At 52.0% G+C, this 24,437-nt stretch overlaps 1 protein-coding gene and 1 long non-coding RNA gene across 2 annotated transcripts in view; one reads left to right on the top strand and one right to left on the bottom strand.

The window, feature by feature from the left end:
- Positions 1-8,580, bottom strand: part of LOC115641513 (zinc finger protein 629-like) — a 42,098-nt gene extending 33,518 nt beyond the window's left edge. Inside the window, exons 1-3 of the mRNA XM_030544717.1 lie at positions 8,520-8,580; positions 7,765-7,960; positions 2,274-3,462 (exon numbers count right to left, since the gene is read on the bottom strand). Of these exons, the coding sequence (XP_030400577.1) occupies positions 2,274-3,462; positions 7,765-7,918 (1,343 nt within the window). The 5' untranslated portion in view covers positions 7,919-7,960; positions 8,520-8,580. The remainder of the gene's footprint in view (positions 1-2,273; positions 3,463-7,764; positions 7,961-8,519) is intronic.
- Positions 8,581-11,869: 3,289 nt separating this feature from the next.
- On the top strand, positions 11,870-23,472 carry LOC115641772. The gene is made up of 3 exons (XR_003998113.1): positions 11,870-12,018; positions 21,168-21,283; positions 21,605-23,472. It is a non-coding gene; the product is annotated as an uncharacterized LOC115641772 (long non-coding RNA).
- Positions 23,473-24,437: the final 965 nt, after the last annotated feature.

Raw genomic sequence — 24,437 nt, 5'->3', positions numbered from 1 at the left:
TCTGCCTCCATGACCCCTTCAGCTCCTTTCAAGAGGGGATGGTAGTTCTACACTGCTGGCTTAGCCTGTCTTTTTACATGGGTTTTAGCCTAGCATCCCCACACAACTCTTAAAAAACATGCTTGCTTGCCTAGCTGCGGTTATTATTTATATTATGGTAGTGCCCAGGAGCCCAAGTGGTGGACGAGGCCGCCATCGTGCTAGGTCCTGTACAAAAAATGGTTGCTTCCCCAGAGTGTTTACACTGAGTTAAAGTTGTGCTCCAACCCCCTCAGCAACACATACGTAGCTGAGCTGGTGTTTAGATAATCCCTGTTGGTTTATGTACGCCCTTCATTCCATGCAGCCTGCTCCATGTTTGGGCAGCTCAGAACAGCTCTGCTGAGCAGTGAGAGAAGTTGCCTACCAGCATGATGCTAGCTGGGTTAATCTCTGGTGTGTATATAGCAGGGAACCTGAGTTTGGGAGAAGCACCCAAAACATTCCCTTGTATGACAAGATCTTGCAGAGGCAGGTGGGGTGGGAATTCAGCAGATGATCATTAGGTTTGTAATGTGCATCTTCGCTCTGCATAGCCATCTACCACAAGGCAAAGGCTGGCACCTGACAACTACCTGCCCTTACTACAGGGCTGTTGACCGAGCACCCATCCCCACCTCGAGCGCAGAGTCCACAGTCCTGCATCACAGGCTTTTGAGTGGGGACTAAATGGGTTTTAGCCTGGGGGAACTGGAGATCCCAGTGAAAGGGGGGAAGGAGTCACAGGCACAGACTGGTGTGGCCTGGCAAGCTCCTCACACAGCTCCAGGAAGTTCTGCTTCCTCATGCAGGAGTTCTGGAGCCACTGCTGGTCACCCCAGATCTGCAAGATGATGTGACCCCACCACACTGTGCTAGCCATCCTGCACCTGAAGCCCTGGTCTACATATAGGCAATCCATAGCAACTACAGAATGCAAAAGGTGTCATCAGTCTGCCAAGAATTAACTCCCCTCCAAGACCCACTGCTACCATCTGTGGGTCAGCAACTTGTGCTAAAATGCTGTCTGCTGTCATTAGCCCCTCCACCCATACTCTGCAATAACAGTGACACCACAAGCAGGAACTGCAATTTCAACCATGCTGGATTGATGGTGTGGCACCAGCTGGAGTGGGCAGAAGCAAGAAGTGTGCAGGGCTGAAGTGCCTTAGCTACAGGTGCTGCTGGGCTAAGAACACTTCCAACACAAAAGAGTTTGGGAAAGACAGACAAGCTCTCTCACAATACACCACAAACCAATTCCTAGAGTGGCTCCAGCACCCTGGCATACACCCCCAGAAATCCTAGTGCCAAACCCCTGTCGCTGCCATGTGACTGTGAACACGGCTACATGGGTCTGGATCGTGTGGGGCTCTGCAGGGTGGACACTCACAAACAAGCCTGGCAAGCATGAGTTCACAGGCACAGAAATCCAGACATGCTTACACTCTGCCATGTGGACACGCCCAAAGTGATCAGGCACTGCTCGGAGGTTCAGGCCCTGAGACCCCTCAGGAGAACAAAGCAAAGGCCAACCCTCCTCATCACCGTTGGAGTAAGTTTTAATACAGTTAACTTAGGTGATTGGCACTTGGGTCTGGGCACCCTGGTTAGCCTAACTCAGGTGTGAACGTCCCTACTGCAAGCCCTACCTGCATTACTGTGTCTACACTTCCCCATGTGTATCCGGTCTGAGGAAAGACCTGTGGTTCTTTGTTTTGAGATGCTGTACAATTCCTTCCCAGTCAATGATGGAAGAACCTGTCTATTATTCGGGATGCATTGTGGGAAAGCACTGGAAGACTATGAGCATTGAGGGGACCTTTCCTGTGTCCTCACTGCAATGTGGGTGAGTTTTAGCCTGAGTTTAATGACAGCCTGAGCTCTAATCTATATTCCCAGCTTTGTAAACTAGCCTGGAATTAAAGCACCCTGAATCATGGGTCAGAAGACTTTCTGTGTGGGTAGCAGTAGGTTGGGCTAAAACCCAGGGTTAACTGTGCAGCAAAGACAAGACCCACACTGTGCGTGAAGGGATAACAGGAGCTGGGTTTTGACTCCTGATTTCCCTTGGGCTCTGTAGAACCATTTTCTGTTCCTCCACTTCAGATATTCCTAGTGAATGCCTGGAGCGGAGCTCTCAGCCGGGATGGCCTCACTCGTCCCCACCTGCAGCTCTGGCGTGGATTCTCTGGTGCCGGGTGAGAGCTGACTTGTTGCTGAAGCTCTTCCCACACTTGTCACAAGGGAAGGGCCGTTCCCCTGTGTGGGAGCGCTCATGAATGGTAAGGTAAGCCAGGTACTTGAAGCTCTTCCCACACTCAGCGCAGGGATAGGGCTTCTCCTGTGTGTGAGTCCTCTGGTGCATCGTCAGGTTGGAGAGCTGGCTGAAACGCTTTCCGCACTCAGCACAGGGGTAGGGCCTCTCGCCGGTGTGGGAGCGCTGGTGCTTGGTCAGGTCCGCGGGACTGGTGAAGGTTTTCCCGCATTCAGCACAGGAGAAGGGTCTCTCCCCCATGTGCAGCCGCTGGTGTGTGGTCAAAGCACAGAGGTAGCCAAAGCGTTTTCCACACTCCCCACAGGGGTAGGGCCGCTCGCCTGTGTGGATTCTCTGGTGCTTGCTCAGCCCTGTCCTGGTGGTGAAGGTTTTGCTACACTCAGCACAGGGGAAGGGTCTCTGCCCTGTGTGGGCTCTCCGGTGCCTCACGAGCGTGGAGAGGTGGCCAAAGCATCTCCCGCATTCGGCGCAGGGGTAGGGCCTCTCCTGCGTGTGAGTCCTGTGGTGCATCTTCAGGTTGGAGAGCCGGTTGAAGCGCTTCCCACACTCGTCGCAGGGGTAGGGCCGCTCACCCGTGTGGGAGCGCTGGTGCTTGTTGAGGTCCGAGGGGCTGGTGAAGGTTTTCCCGCACTTGTCACAGGGGAACAAGCCCTCCCCCGTGTGAGTTCTCTGGTGGGTAGTCAGCGTGTAGAGATAGCCAAAGAGTTTGCCACACTCTCCACATGAGTAGGGCTTCTCGCGTGTGTGGCTTCTCTGGTGGGTTTTGAGATGTGCTGGACAGCTGAATCGCTTCCCACATTCAGTGCAGGGATAGCGTCTCTCTCTCTCATGGACCTTGCTGTGAGCCGTGAGCTCCTGCTTTTCCCTGAAGCTTTCCCCACAGTCTCGACATCTATGGTGTTGCTCGTGGTGAAGTTCCCCTGTGGTTTGAGGTCTCCCCTGTGCAAAGAGCTGGGTTAGTTTCCTGAATCTGCTGTCATGGTCCTTTGGGGGGCCTGGCTCCTTCCCCACTGGGATCTTCTTCTGCCTCTTGCAGGCTCCTCCCTGCTCAGGTCTGTGGGTAATGCTCTCTCCTGAGCCACTCTGTGATACATTCGGGGGCCACACCGTTTCAGGCCCTTCGTAGCGACGCTGCTCTTCAGCCTGGCTCAGGATTCCAGCACCTGCTGGATGGAAGAGAATCCAGAGATTATTTCATCTCTCGTATGTCCAATAGTGGGAGTGACTGCACATCCTCCACTGGAGAGACCCCCAGCAGGAGCCCCTCTGTCAGCTGTGCAGAAATAAGGAGCTATGGAGAGGCACAACCAGAATACCCTGCGTCCCCATCTCCTTCCTCTTTCCCCAGTGCCCACAATAGCTTTTCTCCTCCAGTCCCATCACTTCCCCTCCAAACCCCCTCTGCCCCCTCTCTGTCCCATCTCCTTAGCTCTTCTCCCACCCAGACTCCTTATCCCCGGCCCTCTCCTTTTCTTGGCTCCTGGTTACGTGAGGGATCACCTCTCCTGGTGCTATGCTGCCACAGCTGAGATCAGCAGAGGTGCTTGAGTTGGATCCTCTGCGAGAGGAAGCTGCTGGCAGGAAGTTCTCTGGGAGGAATCCTAATGTTGGATCTCGCTCCTCCACTTGGTCCATCAGAGCCCAGACGTGTTAGAGTGCCAGCATGCTGCAAAGCCCATCTTTCTCTCTTCTCACTAAGGCTGTGAGGAGGGGGTGGGCTGAGATGGATGTATTTACTGCTGGTGTTTTTAAGGTGTAAGATACACACCCAGAGCACTGGAAGAGCACCAAGTTTGGGTTTTAAAATTTGAAACTACTACTAATAAATCCTGCTCTCCGTTCAGGCCCCAATTCATTCATTCTTCTGCAGATCAATCTCCTTGTAAATTGCACTAACCAATCTCTTTGGAGCCCCTGCCGCACTAGACCGAGCTGCTTTCCAGGCTGTTTTTAGACAGTGATCATGCTCCCCACCTATATCCACTTCCATGTTAGAGATGACTGAAAAACAGAGATATCTTCACAAACAACTTTGAAGTGTCAAAGTTGTTTTGTCCCCTGGGGTCAAAATGGACCACTTTGGGGGGGGGGGGTTACATAAGAACGGCCATACTGGGTCAGACCAATTAGTTCAGTATCCTGTCTTCTGACAGTGACCAATGCCAGGTGTCCCAGAGGGAATGAACAGAACAGGAAATCATTGAGTGATCCATCCCATGTCATCCACTCCCAGCTTCTGGCAAACAGAGGTTTAGGGATACCCAGAGCATGGGGTTGCATCCCTGACCAACTTGGCTAATAGTCATTGGTGGACCTATCCTCCAGGAACTTATCTAATCCCATTTTGAACCTTGTTATAGTTTTGGCCAAACCCTGTTATAGTTTTGACCTGAGTTGGGTTTCTGACTTTAAAATTAAATAAAAATATTTTAGGAAAATCATAACTGAAATATTTAATTTATGTAGAAGTAGGTTTTATGTGATGGGAATGTAGCTAAAGAGTCTGATTTTAAATAGGCACAAAAATGGCAAATATCAAGTGTCAGCAACATTCACAAAAAGTTTCAATTCAGAAAAAAAGTTACTTTTGACCAGAAAAAGAACTTGTGTTAGAACAGCTTCTTTAGAGATACCGGCTGCTCTGTGTGTGCTATTCTCAGCAAGAGCCTAGGGAATGACCACAGGACTCCAGTTGTTACGCCACAGGAAGCTGGAGCTGGGGTGAGAATCTGGAGCTGTGTCCCCGTTCAGAGTCAGTTTGCTGAGCTGAGGATGTCACAGCTGGGCAGCACAGCACTGCCCTCTGCAGGGCTGGGTTTCATTCTGCAGGCGGTATCTCACTCCCACATGGATCACACCACTGCCCTCTGACATTCCCCAAGCCCAAAGAATGACATTGAGCCCTAGAGGGGATGGATTCCATTTTCTGCACTCCCTCATCAGAGATCCTAAGGCCTTGGGACAAGAAGAAACAGAGGACTGGGCATGAGTGGATGGCAAGGCCTAGGGGCTGGACAGGTAAGGAGTGGCCATTCAGACCAGACACTCTCCTTGCTGCTAAGGCACCAGAGCCAGGGACGATGGACTGTGACTCTCATAAAGCTAGTAAAGAAGTTGTCCTGGCCCACTTTGCTGTGTGTGGGAAGCTACAGGCAAAAGGCTCAAGCCCCTAGAGACTCCCCCTCGTTGGAAATTGACAATAGACTGAAGGTGACTGTGCAGATGCTTGATGAAGCCAGGTGAACAGCACAAAGAAGCAGCTGGAGAACCACCACCTGTGCATGCTGAGACCACAGGATCCAGTGTCAGGAAAGGAGAATCTACCATCCAGGTAGGCGAGCAGCAGTAAAGCTGGCAGAGCAGAACCTCTGGACTGGCAGGAGCGGGGATGTAAAGCCAAAGACTTATGGGGGATTTGCCTGTGCCTCAGGACAATGTAAAACATCTGGGGAAAAGCTGCCAACCCCAGGGCCCAGAGAGGTCACATGCTTTGCTGGCAGCACCTTGGCCACTCAGGCCCTGGCTGGCACCACACATAAACAAGACATCATTAGAGGTGGGTCCATCCCACCTTGTAAGTGATGGTAAAAGTGTGATTGGCAGAGGGGCACGAGTTGAACACAATTGGAGAAGGGTCAAGGATGCTGGTCACAGGCTGGTTGGTATCTAACACTGTCTAAGAGATCATTCTTGGTGTGGACTCCCCAACTTTCCTGCCTTGGTTCAGCCAGTAAGGTGACTAACAGGTCTCGGGTTGACAACAGGATGGGATCTTGGGCTGAGAGGGTCCACTAGGCCTTGAGAGTGACACAAGCAGGGAAGGAAATCCTGTCAGAGCTGCCAGCAATGGGGAGGAAAATGAGAGGGTTTCTGTGTTAGACCCAGCAAGTCAGATATTGGGCCTGTAGGAAGTGGGAGGTTCCAGGGAGACCCCAGGCCCCAGAATCTCCTTTCCAAACAGCAGTGGCAGCAGCTTGAGTAAAGGTGGAGGGAACATCTCAGTATGGTGATGATCCGGTTATCCTGGGAACACCACCCTCTCCCTGGAAGATTCACAGGGAAAACGGTGGCCATGCCCAAGAACTGCAAGGATGATGGCCTCTCACCTCGGGCACTAGCTCATGGGCCTGGTATCTGAGGCAATAGAAAACTTATGTCTGTGTTGGGCAGAGATCTCCTTGGCCCAGCACGGCCCAGGCTATGGAGAGCCATTGCCAGATGTGCATGGGCAGGTCATTTCCAGTCCTGCTCACAAGGGACAACTCTTTTGTAGTCCCTTCCGATTGTTTCCGTTCCTCTCCAGCGGAGAGCAGCGGATGCAGTGAAACCATTACACCGGAGTCTGGATGCTGCTCTAGCCTTGGGATCAAGGACTTTGTTACCACATCCCCCCAAGCCATACCCAGAGAAGGGTATGTATCTAGGAAGAGCAGCTACAATTTCTGAAATGGGCTGGGTGGGTATCCAGGCCAAGCGAGGGAGAACCCCACTCATTGGACATAACAGCCTGGGAAAGGTGAAAATTCCTGTCTGACAGCATCTGCACAGAACCCTGAGTCGGATTAGGGAGCTGGAAACACAGAGCCCTCTGCATTACAGCTCTCACCATTGATACCCTGGAAGGGCTGCCCTGGGGATGGATCACAGCTCCAGGGATTACCTCTCAAGTCCCAGGCGGGGGGCACCTCAATAATGTCCCATAAGCGTCTACTGCCTCAGGCTTTCCTGCTGAGGATTCTAGGGCCTTTCTGCAGTGAAGACTGTCATGGTCCGAATAGCCTGCATCTCTGGGGGGTGACCTGCCCCCGCCCTGGGGGGGACCTGCCCCCGCCCCCCAGACATAGAGAGTGTATGGGGGTGGGCAGGAGCGGCGCCAGGGTTTTTGGGGCCCTAGGCGCAGAGCCGGCTCGCCGGTCTCGCGGCTCCGGTGGACCTCCCGCAGGTGTTCCTGCAGACAGTCCGCTGGTCCTGCGGCTCTGGTGGACCTGCCACAGCTGTGCCTGCGGAAGCTCCACTGGAGCTGTGGGACTAGCAGACCCTCCACAGGAACGCCTGCGGGAGGTCCACCGGAGCAGTCTGCCACCCTCCCAAATCCTGGTGCCCTAGGCGACCGCCTAGGTCGCCTAAACGGAAGCGCCGGCCTTGGGGGTGGGGGAGGGCACCTGCTGGGTAATAACAATGAAAAGACCACCACAAGGGCGGTTCACTGCTGCTGGCTATGGGGCCATCCAGATCCCCACTGCCTGGGCCACTATATCATCTAGGAGACACCCACTGGCCACCCCCCTTCCCCCCAGCCTCCCACATTCCCCAGGCAGTAATCCTGCTGGGGAAACCCCCACAGCCTGAGGAAGCAACTCCCCTGTTTTTCCCCACACACACACACTCAGCCCAAGGGACTCCCTTCCCCATTGTCCCCTGAGTGCCCCCGGGAAGACCCGACCCAGGCCCCTTCATGAGCTCATTACCCATTTCTTCTCCAGCTCGAGGCTCCTTTCCAGGGGCACCTGGCAGCTCACACTTCCTCAGTGCTGCCTCCTCTGGGGATCCCCATGTGGGATGGGGCTGTGGCGGCTCCAGTTGGGTGCTCTGAGATTCCCATAATGCTTCAGGGGCATCCATCTCCTCTGGGGTGACATCCTCAACCTTCACACACACTGTGACCTGAGAACCAACCACATGGGTGACCGGGCAGCCAGGGGCTGGGGGGACGTCGGGATGGGGGGGCAGAGTTAGCTCCGACCATTCCAGAGTCAAATGCAGGGGAAAGAGCAAGAGACAGAGGCCACAAAAGGCACAGCTAGCCCCCCCCCCCCCCGCCCCCTGCTCATACCCCCACCTATAACCCCAGCTCCCGGACCCCCAGCACAGCTAGCCCCCCCATCCCCCCAGCTCCCTGCCCCCCAGCACAGCCAAGCTCCTCCCTGCTCCCCAGCTCATCCCCCAACTATAACCCCAGCTCCCTGCTCCCTAGCACAGCTAGCCCCCCCATGCCTCCCAGCTCCCTGCCCCCCAGCACAGCTAGCCCCCCCATGCCCCCCAGCTCCCTGCCCCCCAGCACAGCCAAGCTCCTCCCTGCCCCCCAGCTCCCTGCCCCCCAGCACAGCCAAGCTCCTCCCTGGCCCCCCAGCTCATCCCCCACCTATAACCCCTGCTCCCCAGCACAGCTAGCCCCCTCCGTGCCCCCCAGCTCCCCGCCCGCTAGCTCCCAGACGCCCCTCACCTCGCCGCCCGGCCCGGCTGCAGGGGGACTCGGGAGGCGGGTTCCCCAGACAAAGCTTACTCCCCGGCCAGCACAGGGTTAACCTTTCCGAGCGGAGATTGGCGGCGATCGCTGTCAGTCAGGTCCGGCCCCGCCCCCTACCCAGCTGGGCCCGTCTCCTGGGCGGGGGAGTTCAGTCCAGCCTTGGACGGAGCCACCCCCCCGGTGCCTTTCACCCCTCCCCCGGGTCTCGTGTCCGTGGGGCTGCCCCTCTGCCGCCAGGGGTGGGGGCAGGGGGCGCCGGGGAGGGGTCCTGCAGCCCTGGGCTGGGGGTGCGTGCGGAGAGCAGGGCGCGGAGGTGGGAGGAACCAGGCTGCGGGGGGTCGGTGCAGGGAGTTGGGGTTGGGATGGGCCTGGCTGGGCTGGTTGGGGGCAGGGAAGCTCCGGAGTGTCTGGGAATCCCCCCCACCCCCCCGCCTACCTTGTGGGAAGCTGTTTGGGTTGTTTCTGGAGGGGACTCAGCTCCTGGGGAGTGGAGGGGTGATTGTTCTGTTTTCTCGCCATGGGCATTGGCCGTCTGGACGCTTGTAGGAGTCAGGAGCCCTGGCAGTGCTGCTGGAACAATTTGTCTAGTGGGGGGTGCTGAGAGCCATTGGACCAAACTGTAAATCTTGTATATGATGGAAATTGCTTCAAGCAGGGGCAGCAGCACCCCTACTTCCTGTTCTGCACCCCAAGGACTGCTCTGCACCTAGATGTGTAGCCCCTTAGCAGCTAGTCAGGGAAGGGAACCATGTTACAATAAGCTCCTGTCCTGTTGAAAGGGACCGATCTGGCTACTATTCTCCACGTGCTCTGTAATCACAGGACTCCTGGACCTGGGGCTTTAAGAGAAAAACGCCAAGCAACCCAAGACTCACAAGAAAATTGTGAGAGTTGGCAGCATTGAGAAGTGCCCCAGGACAGGCTGGGGAGGGATAATTATCCTCCGCATTTCTACAGCATAGGGCATTTACTAACTGAGATGGGCAGGGAGTCACTGAGAGCCTGGGGTGTCCCCAGCTGAGTCATTGTTGTCCTGATATTAATTTCTGACCCTCCTGAATCTTGCCAAGTAATCGATAGTTGCCTCCTGCTCAGTGTCCCATGTGGTCAGGTTAATACAGCACTGCTGTAGTCTGGCGGCTCTTTGGGCAATGGCCATGGAGTGAGTTTTGTCCCAATTAATAACCTGCCCAATGCTCACTGCTGTTGCCCGAGCAGGTTGGTGAATCACTGCAGCTGATGCTGGCCAAAGTGAGCCAGCAAGACCATGTCATTGGTATAGTCAAGTTCTCAAAGCAGCATGGAGTTCAGCTCCACACCACGGAGAGCTGCCTCCTCAAGCATATCCCTCAGCCATTCAGGTGCTGGCACTCCTGTGGCACGTGTTGTGTCTGTGTGGTTGGGGGCTAGCAGTGGTAATTGCTATGAGGAGTGGGGGCGGAGGCAGTGATTCTGTTACCCATCCCCCCCATTCCCCATCCCACCCCTTCCCCTTCTATGAATTTACCCTCCTAGGGGTAAATCATGGCCCTGTGCTCCCTGCACCCACTCTCTGCAATGCCCTAGAGGAGGCACCAAGCATAGAGAACCTAGGGCCCATCAGATGGAAGGTGGGACACTGACCCCAAAGCAGAGGCACATCATGGCAATTTCTGCCCCTGTGCACTTAATGTCATCCAACCAGATGGGGTCAGATACTTCTGCAAACTGAGCCCCGCCCGGTGCTGATAACGCCATCCCAGAGTCCAGCTGCCTGCTTTCTACTTCCACGTCATTCAAGTCACCGCTGTCATCCCACAGGGCCCAGCCAAACTGATCTAGCCAATTGAAACCAACAGAAGTGTCCACATGGTTTTGCACAGTTTAACTAAAGTGGTTTTTAAGCTGTTTCAATTTAAATAAGGGAAAATGTTCTGTGTGGACAATGTCCATCCTGGCTCTTAACAATGGTGCCTATCACCCTAGTGTCTGATCTTCCAAGGAGAGAGCTCAGATGTTCTCTCAGGCAATCTGGGAATGTGTGTGTGCTGCAACCCAGGGGAAATGCAAACCTTGGGGCTCTTGTAGCAAAGCTGGGTGAGGCTGCAGCACACGTCACAACAGCTGTTCTGGCTTGCTCTGCTGCACCAGGGAGGCTGCTGTAACATAGAGTGGCCCTGTGGCCTTCCTATGTTATGCCAGGCCCCATTTCAGCCCCACTGGCAGTCTGGGATCAGAAGGGCACAGAGATGGCTGTGTTCCCCCTCATTTGCTTTGGGTTGTGCTTCCCGGAGATGCAGCATGAGAGTTCATCCCGGATTCCTCTCTGTTCTTCAGGACCAGGGGAGAATCGCTTCCATCACAGAGCAGGGTGGAAAGGAAGGCTAGCCCAAGGGTTAGGATGTGAGCCTGGAATGTGGGACCTGGCTCTGGCACAGACTAGCTGTGTGACCTTGGTCGAATCGCTTCATCTTTCCTGGTCTCAGCTCCCCACCTCTGAGCTGGGGATGATGATAACCCTCCCTTTCCTTCCAGGGGTGCTTTGGGGATAGATTTTGAGGGGCTCAGATACTATGGGAGCTGTAAAAGTGCCTGAGACAGTAACTCCAGTGTTCTCAATAGGGCAAGCTGGGTTGAGCCCCCTGATGGGGAAGTGAGGTTCATTGATGGGCAGGTGAAAAATGGCATGAATCCTAAGGGATTGGGGAGCCTGAGCCCAGCCCCCACTGTGTTTCCTGCACTTTGGAAACCCAGCTCTGGCTGAACCAGTTTCTGATGCGCTTTGGCTGAGTGCAGCCAACTTTAAGGATTTTTAGACAAGCCTCATGATATTTGGTGGGTTTCTTAAAACCCCAGCTCCGGGGACCACATGAGTCAGAAACAAATGATAAGTCACTTTCCAGCCCTCGCAGTTGAAGAGGAAAAGGTTAAAAAGGTGAGTGGAGGGCACCATAAAGGCTCAGGCACCAGGAGCCATGGGAAAGGAAGCCCAAATGTGGTTCCTTCAAAACACACCTCAGGGTTTTGAAGCCAGTCTGATTACTGGATGCTTGAGTTTGTCAGTACTGAGCAGGAATGGGCCCAGGCTAGATCCGAGGCTGGCTGTCTGGGAACACAGTGCAACCCTTGATTGATGGGTTGAATGTTGGTCTCCAGCCTCTGTTTTTTATTTGATCCAGCTCCAAGACTCCCGTGCTGCATTTCAGTGTCTGGAGGAGAGGGGCGGTGTTGTAGCATCAGAAGGGTTTCTTTAGATTTAGCCCCCTGGCAGCATTTGTCTCTGATTTCTCTGCTCAGGATATGGGGGTTGAGCTTCCTGGGTTAGACACTGCTGCTGCTGGCTCCATTGTGAATGTGATCCCAGAGCCCTGGGGTCTGTGCCGGGGACAGATCTTCATTAAAGTCCCCTCTGTGCCCAGCTGGGATGTAACCCTCTCCAGTGGGAACCAGCCTCCTAGGGCAGCCCCGACATTAACACCTGAGCCAGAGGGTCCAGGTAACAGAGAGAACTGGAGGGAAGGGCTGGGGATGAGCAGGAAAGTTACTCTGCACAAACAGCCCCAGGAGCGTCCGATCTCTTGGGAATCTGCTCCCTTGCTGAGGTCCCTGCAGGAGGGAGCTGGGATGCGGTACCAGGGCAGAGGGGGTCCTGAACAGGCCCTAGGAGGGTTTCCCTTTGCATGTCTGGAGATAGAGTCAGGAAGGGAAGGGGGGCGGGAATAAGTCAGAGTGAGAGAGACTGTGCAAGGTGGTAGATTTAACCAGCTCTGCCCAGTGAGGGAAGTTACAGGGAGAGGAGAGGCAGCACAGAGGAGATAGAAGAATGGGGGCTGTGTGTTAATTCTCCGTATTAAACTCTTCCATCATTACTGAACCCCCACCCCCCGAAATTAGCCATGGGGTCCTCCCAGTGGATAAATCTCCCCCATAGCTAAGTGCTGATAGGGACCTGTTTGCTCCATCGGACGCATCAGAGCTAAAAGGACTTGGGCTATGATCAATTCCACACAACCCCCCCTTCAAAGAATGCAGGCCACACTTACAGGTTGGGGGACTCTAGCCTGGGATTTAGTGATGCTGACAAAGATTTGGGGGTTGAGGGGGATAATCAGCTGAATATGAGGTCCTAGTGCAACACTGTGACCAAAAAGGCTAATACAATTCTGGGCTGTATAAACAGGAGAATCTTGAGTATTAGTAGAGAGATTATTTTACCTCTGTATTTGGTCCTGGTGTGACCACTGCTGGAATCTGTGCCCAGTTTGGTGCTCACAATTCAAGAAGGATGGTAAAAAATTGGAGAGGGGTCAGAGAAGAGCCACAAGAATAATTAAAGGATTCAAAAACCTGCCTGAGAGTGACAGACTCAAGGATCTCAGTCTATTTAGCTTAACAAAGGGAATGTTAAGGGGTGACTTGATTACAGTGTTTAAGTACCTACATGGGGAATAAATATTTGATAATGGGCTCTTCAGTCTAGCAGAAAAATATATAGCATGGTCCAACAACCAGAAGTTGAAGCTAGACAAATTCGCACAGTATATAAGGTGTACATTTTTGACAGTCTGAGTAATTAACCATTGGAACAATTTACCCAGGGTCATGGTGGATTCTCCATCCCTTACAATTTTTATATCAAGACTGGATGTTTTTGCTAAATGATCTGCTTTAGGAATTATTTTTCTGGCCTGGTTTGTTATAAGGGGGATCAGATGAGATGATCACAGTGATCCCTTCTGGCCTTGGAATCTATGAATCCTTGTAAAAACTATGAGGCTTCCTGTAAGTGATCCCAGAGATCCTGTGAAGGGATCTGGACCCTCAGTGCCTGTGCCTGTCTGAATGTAAATGACTTTTCCTTACCAAGAGCTATAGCCACATGCCAAGGGGGATTCTTAACGTTCAGCTGTTTGTCTTTTAAAATAATAAATCTCTGAACATCCCCAAGACTTCAAAGCAGTCTTAAAATAAAAAATGTTTTGCTGGGGAGAAAATACCCATCATATTTAATCCAAAATGGGGTAAATTGGATTGTCCATCAGTGGAAGGGTTTAAATCAGGAATGGAATCTTCCCAAAAGATTTGCTCTAGCTCAATGAGACGTTACGGGCTTCATGCAGGGATATTTTCTGGTCTTTTTTATGCAGGAATTCAGATTAGATGATCACAATGGTCACTTTCTGCCCTCAATCTATTAAATTTCACACCCCCGTGTGAGCACTTTGTGCATCCCATCAGCATTGTCTTCATTAGTGTGATTAACTAGTGATAGAAAGATGTGATTTATGGATGAAAATGTGAGATGATGTATCCAGTATTTTTAAAGGTGACCTGAGAAAGATCAGATCATTGGTTTTGTGACCATTTTTGCTCCTTTGTGCTCAGTCAAGGCCTGGGAGGTATTTGATTCCTTTTAAAATGACAAAATATGGCTTTAGCCCTAATTTTCCCAAAAGAATCTGTGGGGAACTGGAGAACTAGTAACTTGTTACATCCAAGGAATCTAGCACATGAAATCAGGAGGTTTTTTTTATGCCAGTGACCTTACAATATAAGTGTCTGATTGAGAGAGGAATGTGCTTTTTGTTCAGTCAGTTTAAGCATATTTTCAAAATTGGTTTGTTTTTGTGTCACCCTTCTGCCCCTCTAGGTTGGCAGCAACAAGGGCCGGGTTCAGTATCCAGGGGTTCTGTTTCAATAACACAATACAAAATTGGCTCGAGCCCCCACCCAGTGACCTGGGACAATTACATACCACTCCCCCCGGGCTCCTCTAGGAGGCAATACTTCTCCACTCGCAAGCATGGAGTACGAGTGTAGCAAAATCCTTTTAATTAAGGAGGGAAACAATGCGGCATTACTTTGGGGAAACACCACAAACAGGATTATAACACAAACCATGAGCAAAAGACCCACCTCCAAGTACATTTGGCAATGTCCTTTTCCCCTCAGGTTCTTAAGTCCAAATCATCCCAGAGTCCAACAACCCAAAAGTCTCTGTCCCTGGTCAGTGCCACCCCAGTGTTCAAAAGTTTATCTGCAGAGTTTTACCCCCCCCCCCCCACAGCCTGGGTGGAACTGGGGGGGGGGCACACAGGGTGTTAAGGGGCACCTTACGTGAGCGAGGCAATTGGCCCACCTGTCCGTGGAGGTCTGCTGCAGCCTTCACCATGAATGGCTGTGCTCCACCAGCTGCTCTGCTCCACTTCTCCAGCCGTTCCGCTCCGCTCTGCTCCTCCAGTCGTCCCTGCAAACTGCTCCGCTCACTGTTCCGTGGGCTGCTCCAACCATCCCACAAGCTGCTCCACTCCACCAGCCATCCCAAGAACCACGCCAGCTGTCCTCACAAACTGCTCAGCTCCACTCTGCTGTCCTGACTCACTGCTCCAACTGTCCTACAAACTGCTCTGCCAGCTGCTTAGCAGTATATCTTCAGGCTCCCCCACTAATTAGCACAGCACTCAGTGATCTCAACTCAGTAAGCTTAGCTCTTCTAGTGATTTCAGCTTGTAATAGGGGAGTCTCAATGCTGATACACCATTGGCTCAAGTAAATTCTGCTTAGTAGTCTCTAGCTAGCTTGCTAATAGAATCAAAATTAGCTCTGCTATTCAACAGTGGAAAGACAATATATTTGGTACACTGGGTCCTCAAGAGGAACAATACCATCAAGTACACACACTTTCTTTCAGTTTGCTAGGGTTTGGCATCCATGTCCCTTGTCTAGCAAGTACTGTTTAATTGATGGTGAGATTCTCTGTCATAAGACAGTTTCATAGGTCCTCATTCACATAATCAGAGTGACAACACTTTATTCCTCCCGCCCCAATAACAAAGAAATTGGGGATCCCACAGCTATCAAAATAACCATTTTAGGCTGCCGTGGGCTGTGCTAGGTGGAGTGGGCGTGCCTATGCAAACACGATCAGTCCCTGAAACTCTTTTCCACACTCACCATAATTCACCACCAGATGTCAGGGTAGAGCTCATCCTGACTCTGCTTACATTTGTAAAATAGCTTAACTCCAGATGCTTGGTGGAAAAGGTCTGTTAGGTCAAAAATCAGCAACTCCTGAGCAGATTGACTTTCCTGGGAACGACATGAGGAGCAGAGAGAGGAAAAGCCAGCTTCTTCCTCTGCCTCATTGCTGTGCTCCTGGGGTAAATGTGCTTCCCTTGGGGAGAAAGTCAGGGGGATTTTCCCAAAGCATCTCCTTTGGTTTTGCTCTTTTCCAGCATTAGGTTCAGAGACTCTGTTGGTGGGAGGAGTAAACCTGTCTCGGTGGGTTTAGTCCGGGTGGCAGGAGCTGGGTCTGGTCTGGAATGAAGTGACCGATGGCTTGGCTACACTTGCAAGTTACAGCGCAATAAAGGAACTCCAGACGCCCTGGCTCACTCCCCATTCACACTGGCAAGGCACGTAGAGCGCTCTGATGCCGCAGCTACAGCGCTGCTGGTACTCCACCTCGGTGAGAGGAATAATCAACTTATGTCAAGTGGCCACTCGTGTCATTGTTTGGAATCGGCCACAGGAATGCGGAAATGCCCATTAAAAGCTCCGTTTTTGACAGCTCGCTGCTTTCTGCTCTGAGACAAAGCAACCATTACTGTGGAATGCTGTGTGTGAGAGAGAGAGGCAGGAGGGGGAGGGGGGCTGCTGCCGTCTGAACTTACAAAACAGCGTTCTGACATGGTCTCAGCCCCCCAAAACCCACTCTCTCTCCCTCCACATACACACAACACACTCCCTGTCACATTCCACCCCGCCCCCGCACAAAAGCATGTTGCAGCCACTTGCATGCTGGGACAGCTGTCCATAGTGCACCACTCCCAATGCTGCTGCAAGTGCCACAAATGTGGCCACGCCAGTGCGCTTGAAGTTGTCAGTGTGGACAGACTGCAGCACCTTTCCTACCATGCTCTACGAAGGCTGGTTTAACTCAAAGCGCTCTACATCTGCAGGTGTAGCCATACCCTGAGTGTTTTCGGCATCACGGTGTCTAGAACATCTGTATGCAAGGAAAGAGTCTGTGGTGAATTGGCGAATAAAATGTCCTAAAGCCCCCCCAACCCTTCTGCCTCCCTGACAGGCTGCAGAATAATATTTATGATTCACTGCAGCTCAGTGGCTCCCAGACTTGAGTGGTTCACATCCCCTCTCAAACATGTGTGGATAGACCGTCAAGCTCCCACTGTGCCTGGGAGTCACATACCATAGTTTGGGAACCTCTGCTCCAGACCATCCTGTCCTCCCAGTGGCTGGGGAAGGGAGATGGCTGTTGGGGAGCTATGGGGCGGGGGGTTCGTCAGGATGTGTGAGAGGGACAGTAATACAGGAGAAGAGAAGGGGAAAGGAAAAATCTGTTGGGTCTTTTGCTTTTTACCCAACAAACACAATATAGAGAAATCACAGCTGGGTTCCAAATAACTAATGATACCCAAATGCACAAGGCCAAGCTACAAAGGCACTGCTGCCTGGACTGGTTTCTGTAATCTTGGGCTAGGTCTACACTGGAGGAAGGTCGACCTAAGATACACAACTTCAGCTACGCGAATAGCATAGCTGAAGTCGACGTATCTTAGGTCGATTTACCTGGTCGTGAGGATGGCAGCGAGTCGACCGCTGCTGCTTCCCCGTCAACTCCGCTTCCACCTCTCGTCGCAGTGGAGTTCCGGAGTTGATGGCAGAGCTATCAGGGATTGATTTTACATTAGATGCGATAAATCTAGCCCCGATAGATCGATCGCTACCGAGCGAGTAGTGTAGACGTACTCTTAGTGTCTGCTTGCATTGCAGCTGGAGGTGTAATTTCCAGCTTGGATAGGCATACCCTGCAATGGAGAACAGGGTGCACACTACTAGAGGGCTCATAATTTTTTAAAGAGATATTACCCTACTCTTAGGCATTTCCCCTTCTTCAGTGTGAGGTCTGAACCTCAGAGTGAGACCTAGCAGGAGGGGGATAGAAATTCCTCCATGTGAGGAAACAAATCCCTCAGTGGGCTGGTATCTGAGGCCTAGTGCCAGTCAGCAGCACTCAAAGCCATAAATCTCTCCGGAGGGTCAGGAGATGGGCTTGAAAACCACAAGTCCTTAAACCCTACAGCATTTGTGGCAATTTTGTTTCCCTTCTGCCGGGGGGGGGGGGGTAGCTGCTTAGTCCCAGAGTATGTATATCTGTGTGTGTGTGCATGCACTTGCTCCCAGTGTGTCCATATGTGAACCTAGTGTGCATGTGCACCACCCACATCACAGTGACAAAACTCAGCTGCAGCAGTGCATGTGCAAAAATGTAGCCTCTCAGTCCCCTGCTCTCAGAGGGACTCTGCCCACTGATCCCCACTCTCCTGTCACTATCCTGCCTCTTCTCTACCACAGCCACTCATAGACTCATAGGTCAGAAGGGACCAATCTGATCATCTAGTCTGACCTCCTGCACAAGGCAGGCCACAGAACCCCACCCATCCAATTTTATAACAACCCCTATCCCAGGACCGAGTTATTGAAATCCTCAAAATTGGTTTGAAGACCTCAAGCTGCAGAGAAACCACCATCAAGCGACCCGTGCCCCACGCTGCAGGGGAAGGCGAAAAACCTCCAGGGCCCCAGCCAATCCGCCCTGGAGGAAAATTCCTTCCCGACCCCAAATATGGCGATCAGCTAAACCCTGAGCATGTGGGCAAGAGTCACCAGCCAGCACCCAAGAAGGAATTCTCTGCAGTAACTCAGTTCCCATTCCATCCAACATCTCCCCGCAGACCATTGAGCAGACCTATCTGGTGGTAATCCAAGATCAATTGCCCAAATTAACAATCCTATCATAACATCCCCTCCATATACTTATCAAGCTTTGTCTTAAAGCCAGGAAAGTCTTTTGCCCCCACTACTTCCCTCGGAAGGCTGTTCCAGAACTTCACTCCCCTAATGGTTAGAAACCTTCATCTAATTTCAAGTCTAAACTTCCTAATATCCAGTTTATACCCATTCGTCCTCGTGCCTACATTAGTACTAAACTTAAATAATTCCTCTCCCTCCCTAACGTTAACCCCCCTGATATATTTATATAGAGCAAGCATATCCCCCTGCAGCCTTCTTTTGGCCAGGCTAAACAAGCCAAGCTCTTTGAGTCTCCTTTCATAAGGCAGTTTTTCCATTCTCAGATCATCCTTGTAGCCCGTCTCTGAACCTGTTCCAGTTTGAATTCATCCTTCTTGAACATGGGACACCAGAACTGCACACAGTATTCCAGATGTGGTCTCACAAACGCCTTGTATAACGGTACTAACACCTCCTTATCCTTGCAGGATATACCCCGCCTGATGCATCCCAAAATCGCATTTGCTTTTTTAACAGCCGTATCACATTGGCGACTCATAGTCATCCTGCTATCAACCAGTTCCCCAAGGTCCTTCTCCTCCTCTGTCGCTTCCAACTGATGCGCCCCCAACGTATATCCAAAATTCTTATTATTGATTCCTAAATGCATAACCTTGCACTTTTCACTATTGTATTTCATCCTATTTCTATTACTCCAGTTTACAAGGTGGTTCAGATCTTCCTGAATAGTATCCCTGTCCTTCTCCGTGTTAGCAATACCCCCCAGCTTCGTGTCATCCGCAAACTTTATTAGCACATTCCCGCTCTTTGTGCCAAGGTCAGTAATAAAAAGGTTAAATAAGATCGGTCCCAAAACTGATCCTTGAGGGACTCCACTAGTGACCTCCTTCCAGCCTGACAATTCACCTTTCAATACGACCCTCTGGAGTCTCCCCTTTAACCAGTTCCTTATCCACCTTACAACTTTCATATTCATTCCCATCTTTTCCAATTTGACTAACAGTTCCCCGTGCGGAACCGTGTCGAACGCCTTACTGAAATCTAGGTAAATTATATCTACCGCATTTCCTTTATCTAAGTAATCCGTCACCTTCTCAAAGAAGGAGATCAGATTGCCTGCCCCACACTCCCTGCAGTCTCCTCTGGCCACCTGTCCCTTTAGGCCTTTCTCTTTACAGTCTCCTACATCCCGTATCTGCCACTCTATAGTGGCCCTGCACTCCCTATTCACCTGTCCCCCACAGCCTTCTGCCCCCCACTTCCCTCTGCCCTCCCTTCTGGTCCCCACAGGCCTCTGATCCTCCACAGCCTCCATCCTGCCCCCACCTCCTTGTCCCCTCCGCCTCCCCTTCTCCCCCATTCCTCTGCCCCTCAACTTCATTCCTGCCCCATATTCCATTGCACCCCTCAGCCTCCCTGCCACCTCCTCAACTGTCACTCCTGCCTCCCATGTCCTCCTTCCTCCTTCAGTCTTGCTTCTGCCCCCCCATTTCTGTTGTTTCTCAGAGTTTGCCATCCAGTCAAAACCCGCAGCCATTATTCCCCAGGGAAAACATGGCTTCAGTGCTCACTGAAAACAATGGGAGTGGGTGGCCATCTTTATTAGTAATGGGGCAGCTGCTCCTCCACACACCAGAGCTGCAGGGAGACGGTGGCTGTTTGGATAAGGGCAGTTTGACTCCATCCCCCCCCCCCAATGAGAATAACAGGAAATGACACACGAGTTGGAAAAGGGAAAACAGGCAACCCCTGTGCCGGGAATTGCAAGATAGTGGGAAACACTAAGCTAAATATTGGGAGCCTTCTGAGAAAATTGCCAGAGCTGGCAGCTCAGGGTGTCCTGGTTTCCCTGCGGATGCAGATTGTTTTAAGTTAGAGCTTTTGGGAATCACCCCAGGAAAGTTGTTTGCTCTCATTGGGCCAGTCGACCCCCAGCCCTTCCCCTGAAGGTGCTGCTGTGATTGTGGCAGTGGCAGCAGTTGCTGAGTGGGGGAATGTCTCTGTTCCAGGGGCCAGTTGTGCATTTCACTGAGGGGCAGTGGGCTGTGCTGGACCCTGGCCAGAGACCCTCGACAGGGATGTCGTGCAGGAGAATTGTGAGGCCGTGACCTTGCTGGTTAAGGATTCCTGTCCCCTCTCTCATACCCAGGGCAGCTTCTGCTCCGGGTTCTTTCTGGGTCCTTAGATTTCAGGGGGATCATCAGTTCCATAGTCCCTTAAGCCCCCATGTGAGTGACTGTCCCCTTCACACCCCCACCCATGGGAGAGGAGATTTGGAGACATAGTGGAGAGGCTACTGGCTTCATCTCCATCCCCAGAGCTTCCAAGGGAGAGGATGGAGGTACCTCGCTGCATCTTTACATGTGGATGTGTACTGACACACGGAGAGATTTTGCATGTCCCTCCCTTGCCAGGACTGTCCCTGATCTCAGAGAGGGCTCTGGTCTCAGCAGGGCTAGAAAAGGGGAAAAAGTTGCGCAACTATGCTGGGCCCGAGTCATAAAATTCCCCAGGGCATGAAAACCCCTGAATCTCCTTCAGGGGGCACCGCACACCTCCCAGGAACCACCTGACCTCCCCAGAGGGGCTTCAGGAACATTTCCTCCTCCATTTGGCTAATACGAAGGCACCCACCCCCCATCAACTCTGTCTCAGGATGACTAAATTGTTAGCTCTTTGGGGCAAGGGTCAACTACTGCACTGTGTTTGAAGCCCCACTCTTGTCTGGCACTTTGGCACAAAAGTAACAAACATGAATAATGATAATAATAAACCCTTGGGCTCACCTATTTTACTTCCTCTGAGCAGGTCTTCCAGTTTTCAGTCCTGACATGATCTCCCGGCTGGAACAAGGAGAAGAGCAGTTGGGTCCTGGATCTCCCAAGGCTCTGAGGAAAGAAGGATCCTGAGAAACATTCATACAGGTGAGGAATTGGCTACGTGGGCATGTAAACCATCCACCATCGACATAAACAGCTGGGATTGCTGCTGAGGCCCCATGAAGTCTCCCAGCTCTGCTGCATCTCACCCAGGTCACTGACTGTGCCCAGCCGGAGTCAGATCCTCATGGGAGATGTCACTCATGGCTCTTGCCTCTTGGCAATTGCTTCCTTCTCCTGAATGTTCAGGACGGGGTGTGGCAGCAGAATTGGTCTCCTATTCTCTGGGGAAGGGCTAGTGGGGGTTTGGGCTCCTGAGTTTTCAATCTTCCCAGTAATTATTTTGTCTCCCCTCGCCTTTCTCAGTCCCCTTTCTGAGGTTGCCTCTCCCCGGCACAGGGGACAATTCATGTCTGGATACTCCCTCTATCCTGGCAGGTGATGGGATGGTGAGTGAAAACGAGGAAATGAATCCTGAGCAGGAAATCCCTGAGCAAGTGGAACCACACAGGCCAGCACTGACACCATCCAAAGGAAACATTTCCTGGAGGGGTGAGCAGGGAGCAGCCTACAAGGGTCAGTGCAGGCCGGAGAGGCAGCAGGAAACCCCCCAGTGAAGAGATGGGGTATCTCGACCCAGAGAAGTTTGAAGGACCACAGTGAAACCATGCTCCAGCTTAGAACCCTCACTAAAGAGAAACTGTATGAATGTCCTGAGTGCGGGAGGAGCTTCACTCGCAACTCAGACCTTATTGTGCATCACAGGATCCACACAGGAGAGAGTCCCTATGACTGCCTGGACTGTGGGAAGGGGTTCATTCAGGGTGCCGACCTGACAAAGCACCAGAGAACCCACACAGGAGAGAGACCCTATTGTTGCCCTCAACTGCAGGAAACAGTTTGCTATTTTCTCCTCCCTTATTTCACACCGGAGACTGCACACGGGAGAGAGACCCTACAAATGCCCCTAGTGTTGGAAAAGCTTCACTGCCAGCTCCAATCTTATTGTGCACCAGAGAACCCACACTGGGCAGAGGCCCTGGGCATGCCCCGACTGTGAGAAAAGCTTCAGCTTGAGCTCCAACCTTATCGCCCACCAGAGGATCCACACAGGAGAGAGACCCTATAAATGCCCCGAATGCGGGAAAGGGTTCACTCAGAGCTCCCACCTTGTTTCCCTCCAGAGAATCCACACAGGAGAGAGACCCTATGAATGCCTGGACTGTGGGAAGAGCTTCAGTGAGGGCTCAGACCTCACTAAGCACCAGAGGATTCACACGGGAGAGAGACCTTATAAATGTCCTGAGTGTCGAGAAAGCTTCAGCCAGAGCTCAAGCCTGATTAAACACCTAGAGAGTCCACACCAGGAAAACCCCCTGAGTGCGGGATAAGTTTCCCACTGAGCTCCACCCTTATTTCTCATCAGAGAATCCACACAAGAGAGACTCTATAAATGTCCATTCTGTGGGGAAGGCTGCCAGTGGAAGATCTCTTTAATGTCCCACTAGACACGCCACAGAGAAGGTGGCAGGAGTTCTCCCTGAATGTAATATTTCTGTGCCCTGCTGACGCAATGTATAAACATGCTTCATTTCAGGATGGTCTAGGCAGAAGGGGGTCAGATGGGTGGATGTTTTGGGTTTCAGTGTGGCCGGAGGAGGGAGCACTGGGTACTGGGGAGATGGGTTATTTCAAGGTCTGCAGGAAGCAGGCGTTGAAATTAGTGAGGAGCATTTCTGCAGGGGCTACACACACTTACCAGGTCAGAGAAGAGGTGAAGATACCCCATCGCACTTTGTGTCCATGTTGTCTCTGCAGCTCCCAAGGCCTCTCAGCGTGGGTGTGAGGGCAGGGGATGCTGTTATTATTATTTGTGTTATCACAGTGCCCTAGTCATGGCCCAGGACCCCTCTGCACCAGGTGCTGTGTAAACACGGAATGAAAAGCCAGTTCCTGCTGCAGAGAGTTTACAATCTAAGTGGAGAGACGGGACAACAGATGGACACGGACAGATGGGAGGTGGGGGTCCAAGGAAGCAGACTGTATTGGTAGCATGATGGGTAGCATGCTCAGCATACCAGCACCCTAACCACTGTCAGGCTTTTTGGAGGCCTCACAGCAAAGGAGAGCTTTAAGTTTTTCAAGGAAAGAGTGCGGGGTCCTGTGGGTCCTGTAGTAAGTGAAGGCCCTGATAAAGGCCCAGTATGAGGCCTGAGGCCTGAACTAAAATAATGGCCAAGACTTTGCTAACATAAAGCAGAGTGAAGCTGTGAGCCAGAGGCAGGCCCTGCTCACAGAAGCTGGCAAAGAAAGGGCTGATGCTGCAAGAAGATTCGTACCTAAAAGGTACTGAACATTAGAGATCAGAATTCAGATACTTGCACATTCCACACAGATAACAAGGAACAGACTGACCCATCCCAATGACAGGGAGAAAAAGGGTAAAATGATGGATAGAGTTGTTTTGATCGAACCAACATGTACAAGGTGAGACGTAGTACCTTGCTACGTAGAGGGGCTGCACCTCAATACGTCAGGAGTGATATGTAACTTGTTTGTACCTGTGTATAAAAATGTATCCCTGGGGCAATGTCTTTGTCTGGCTGAGGGAGCAGTGGAAAGTCCCGCCACTGACTGAGCCAAGTCCATTGACCGTGGGCACATATTAGTAGTATGCCTTTTACTAGAGTAACAATCTAGGGGAACGATCGTTGTGTCCAATACGGCAATAAACCTGGCCGATGTGCCTTCGTACCTTACTAGACTCTGTGGTCATTGGGGGTTCTCTTTGGGTCTGCTGTGTCAGCTATCTGCGCAGAGCTGGGACAGCACACAGAGGGAACATACGCACGCAGCCGAGTAATACTAACAAGGAGAGAGCAGAGCAGAGCACCACACCGGTAGCATCTGACAACACACCTCTGACAACAGGTCCATAGTATAAAGCAACAAGAGCTGCTGATCCGAAGTGAGAGGACGGACTCTGTCAATGCAGGGACTGGAGACAGGGGAATTCATGGGGGAGATTCCCTGTTCCTGAGAGGGTAGTATGGTGTAGTAGTGAGAGCAGGGGGAATTGGGCCTCAGGAGTCCTGGGTTTAGTTCCTAGCTCCAAGCGAGGAGTGTGAACTAGTGGTTAGATCAGGGTGAGGGTGACTGCTGGGCTCAATAACCAGCTCTGCTAGTGTCACCTCATCCC

The sequence above is a fragment of the Gopherus evgoodei genome, unplaced genomic scaffold (genome assembly GCF_007399415.2).
Source record: "Gopherus evgoodei ecotype Sinaloan lineage unplaced genomic scaffold, rGopEvg1_v1.p scaffold_35_arrow_ctg1, whole genome shotgun sequence".
Taxonomy (NCBI): domain Eukaryota; kingdom Metazoa; phylum Chordata; order Testudines; family Testudinidae; genus Gopherus; species Gopherus evgoodei.
Note: the sequence above shows the minus strand (reverse complement) of the source record. Positions and strands in the feature narration are given on the sequence as shown.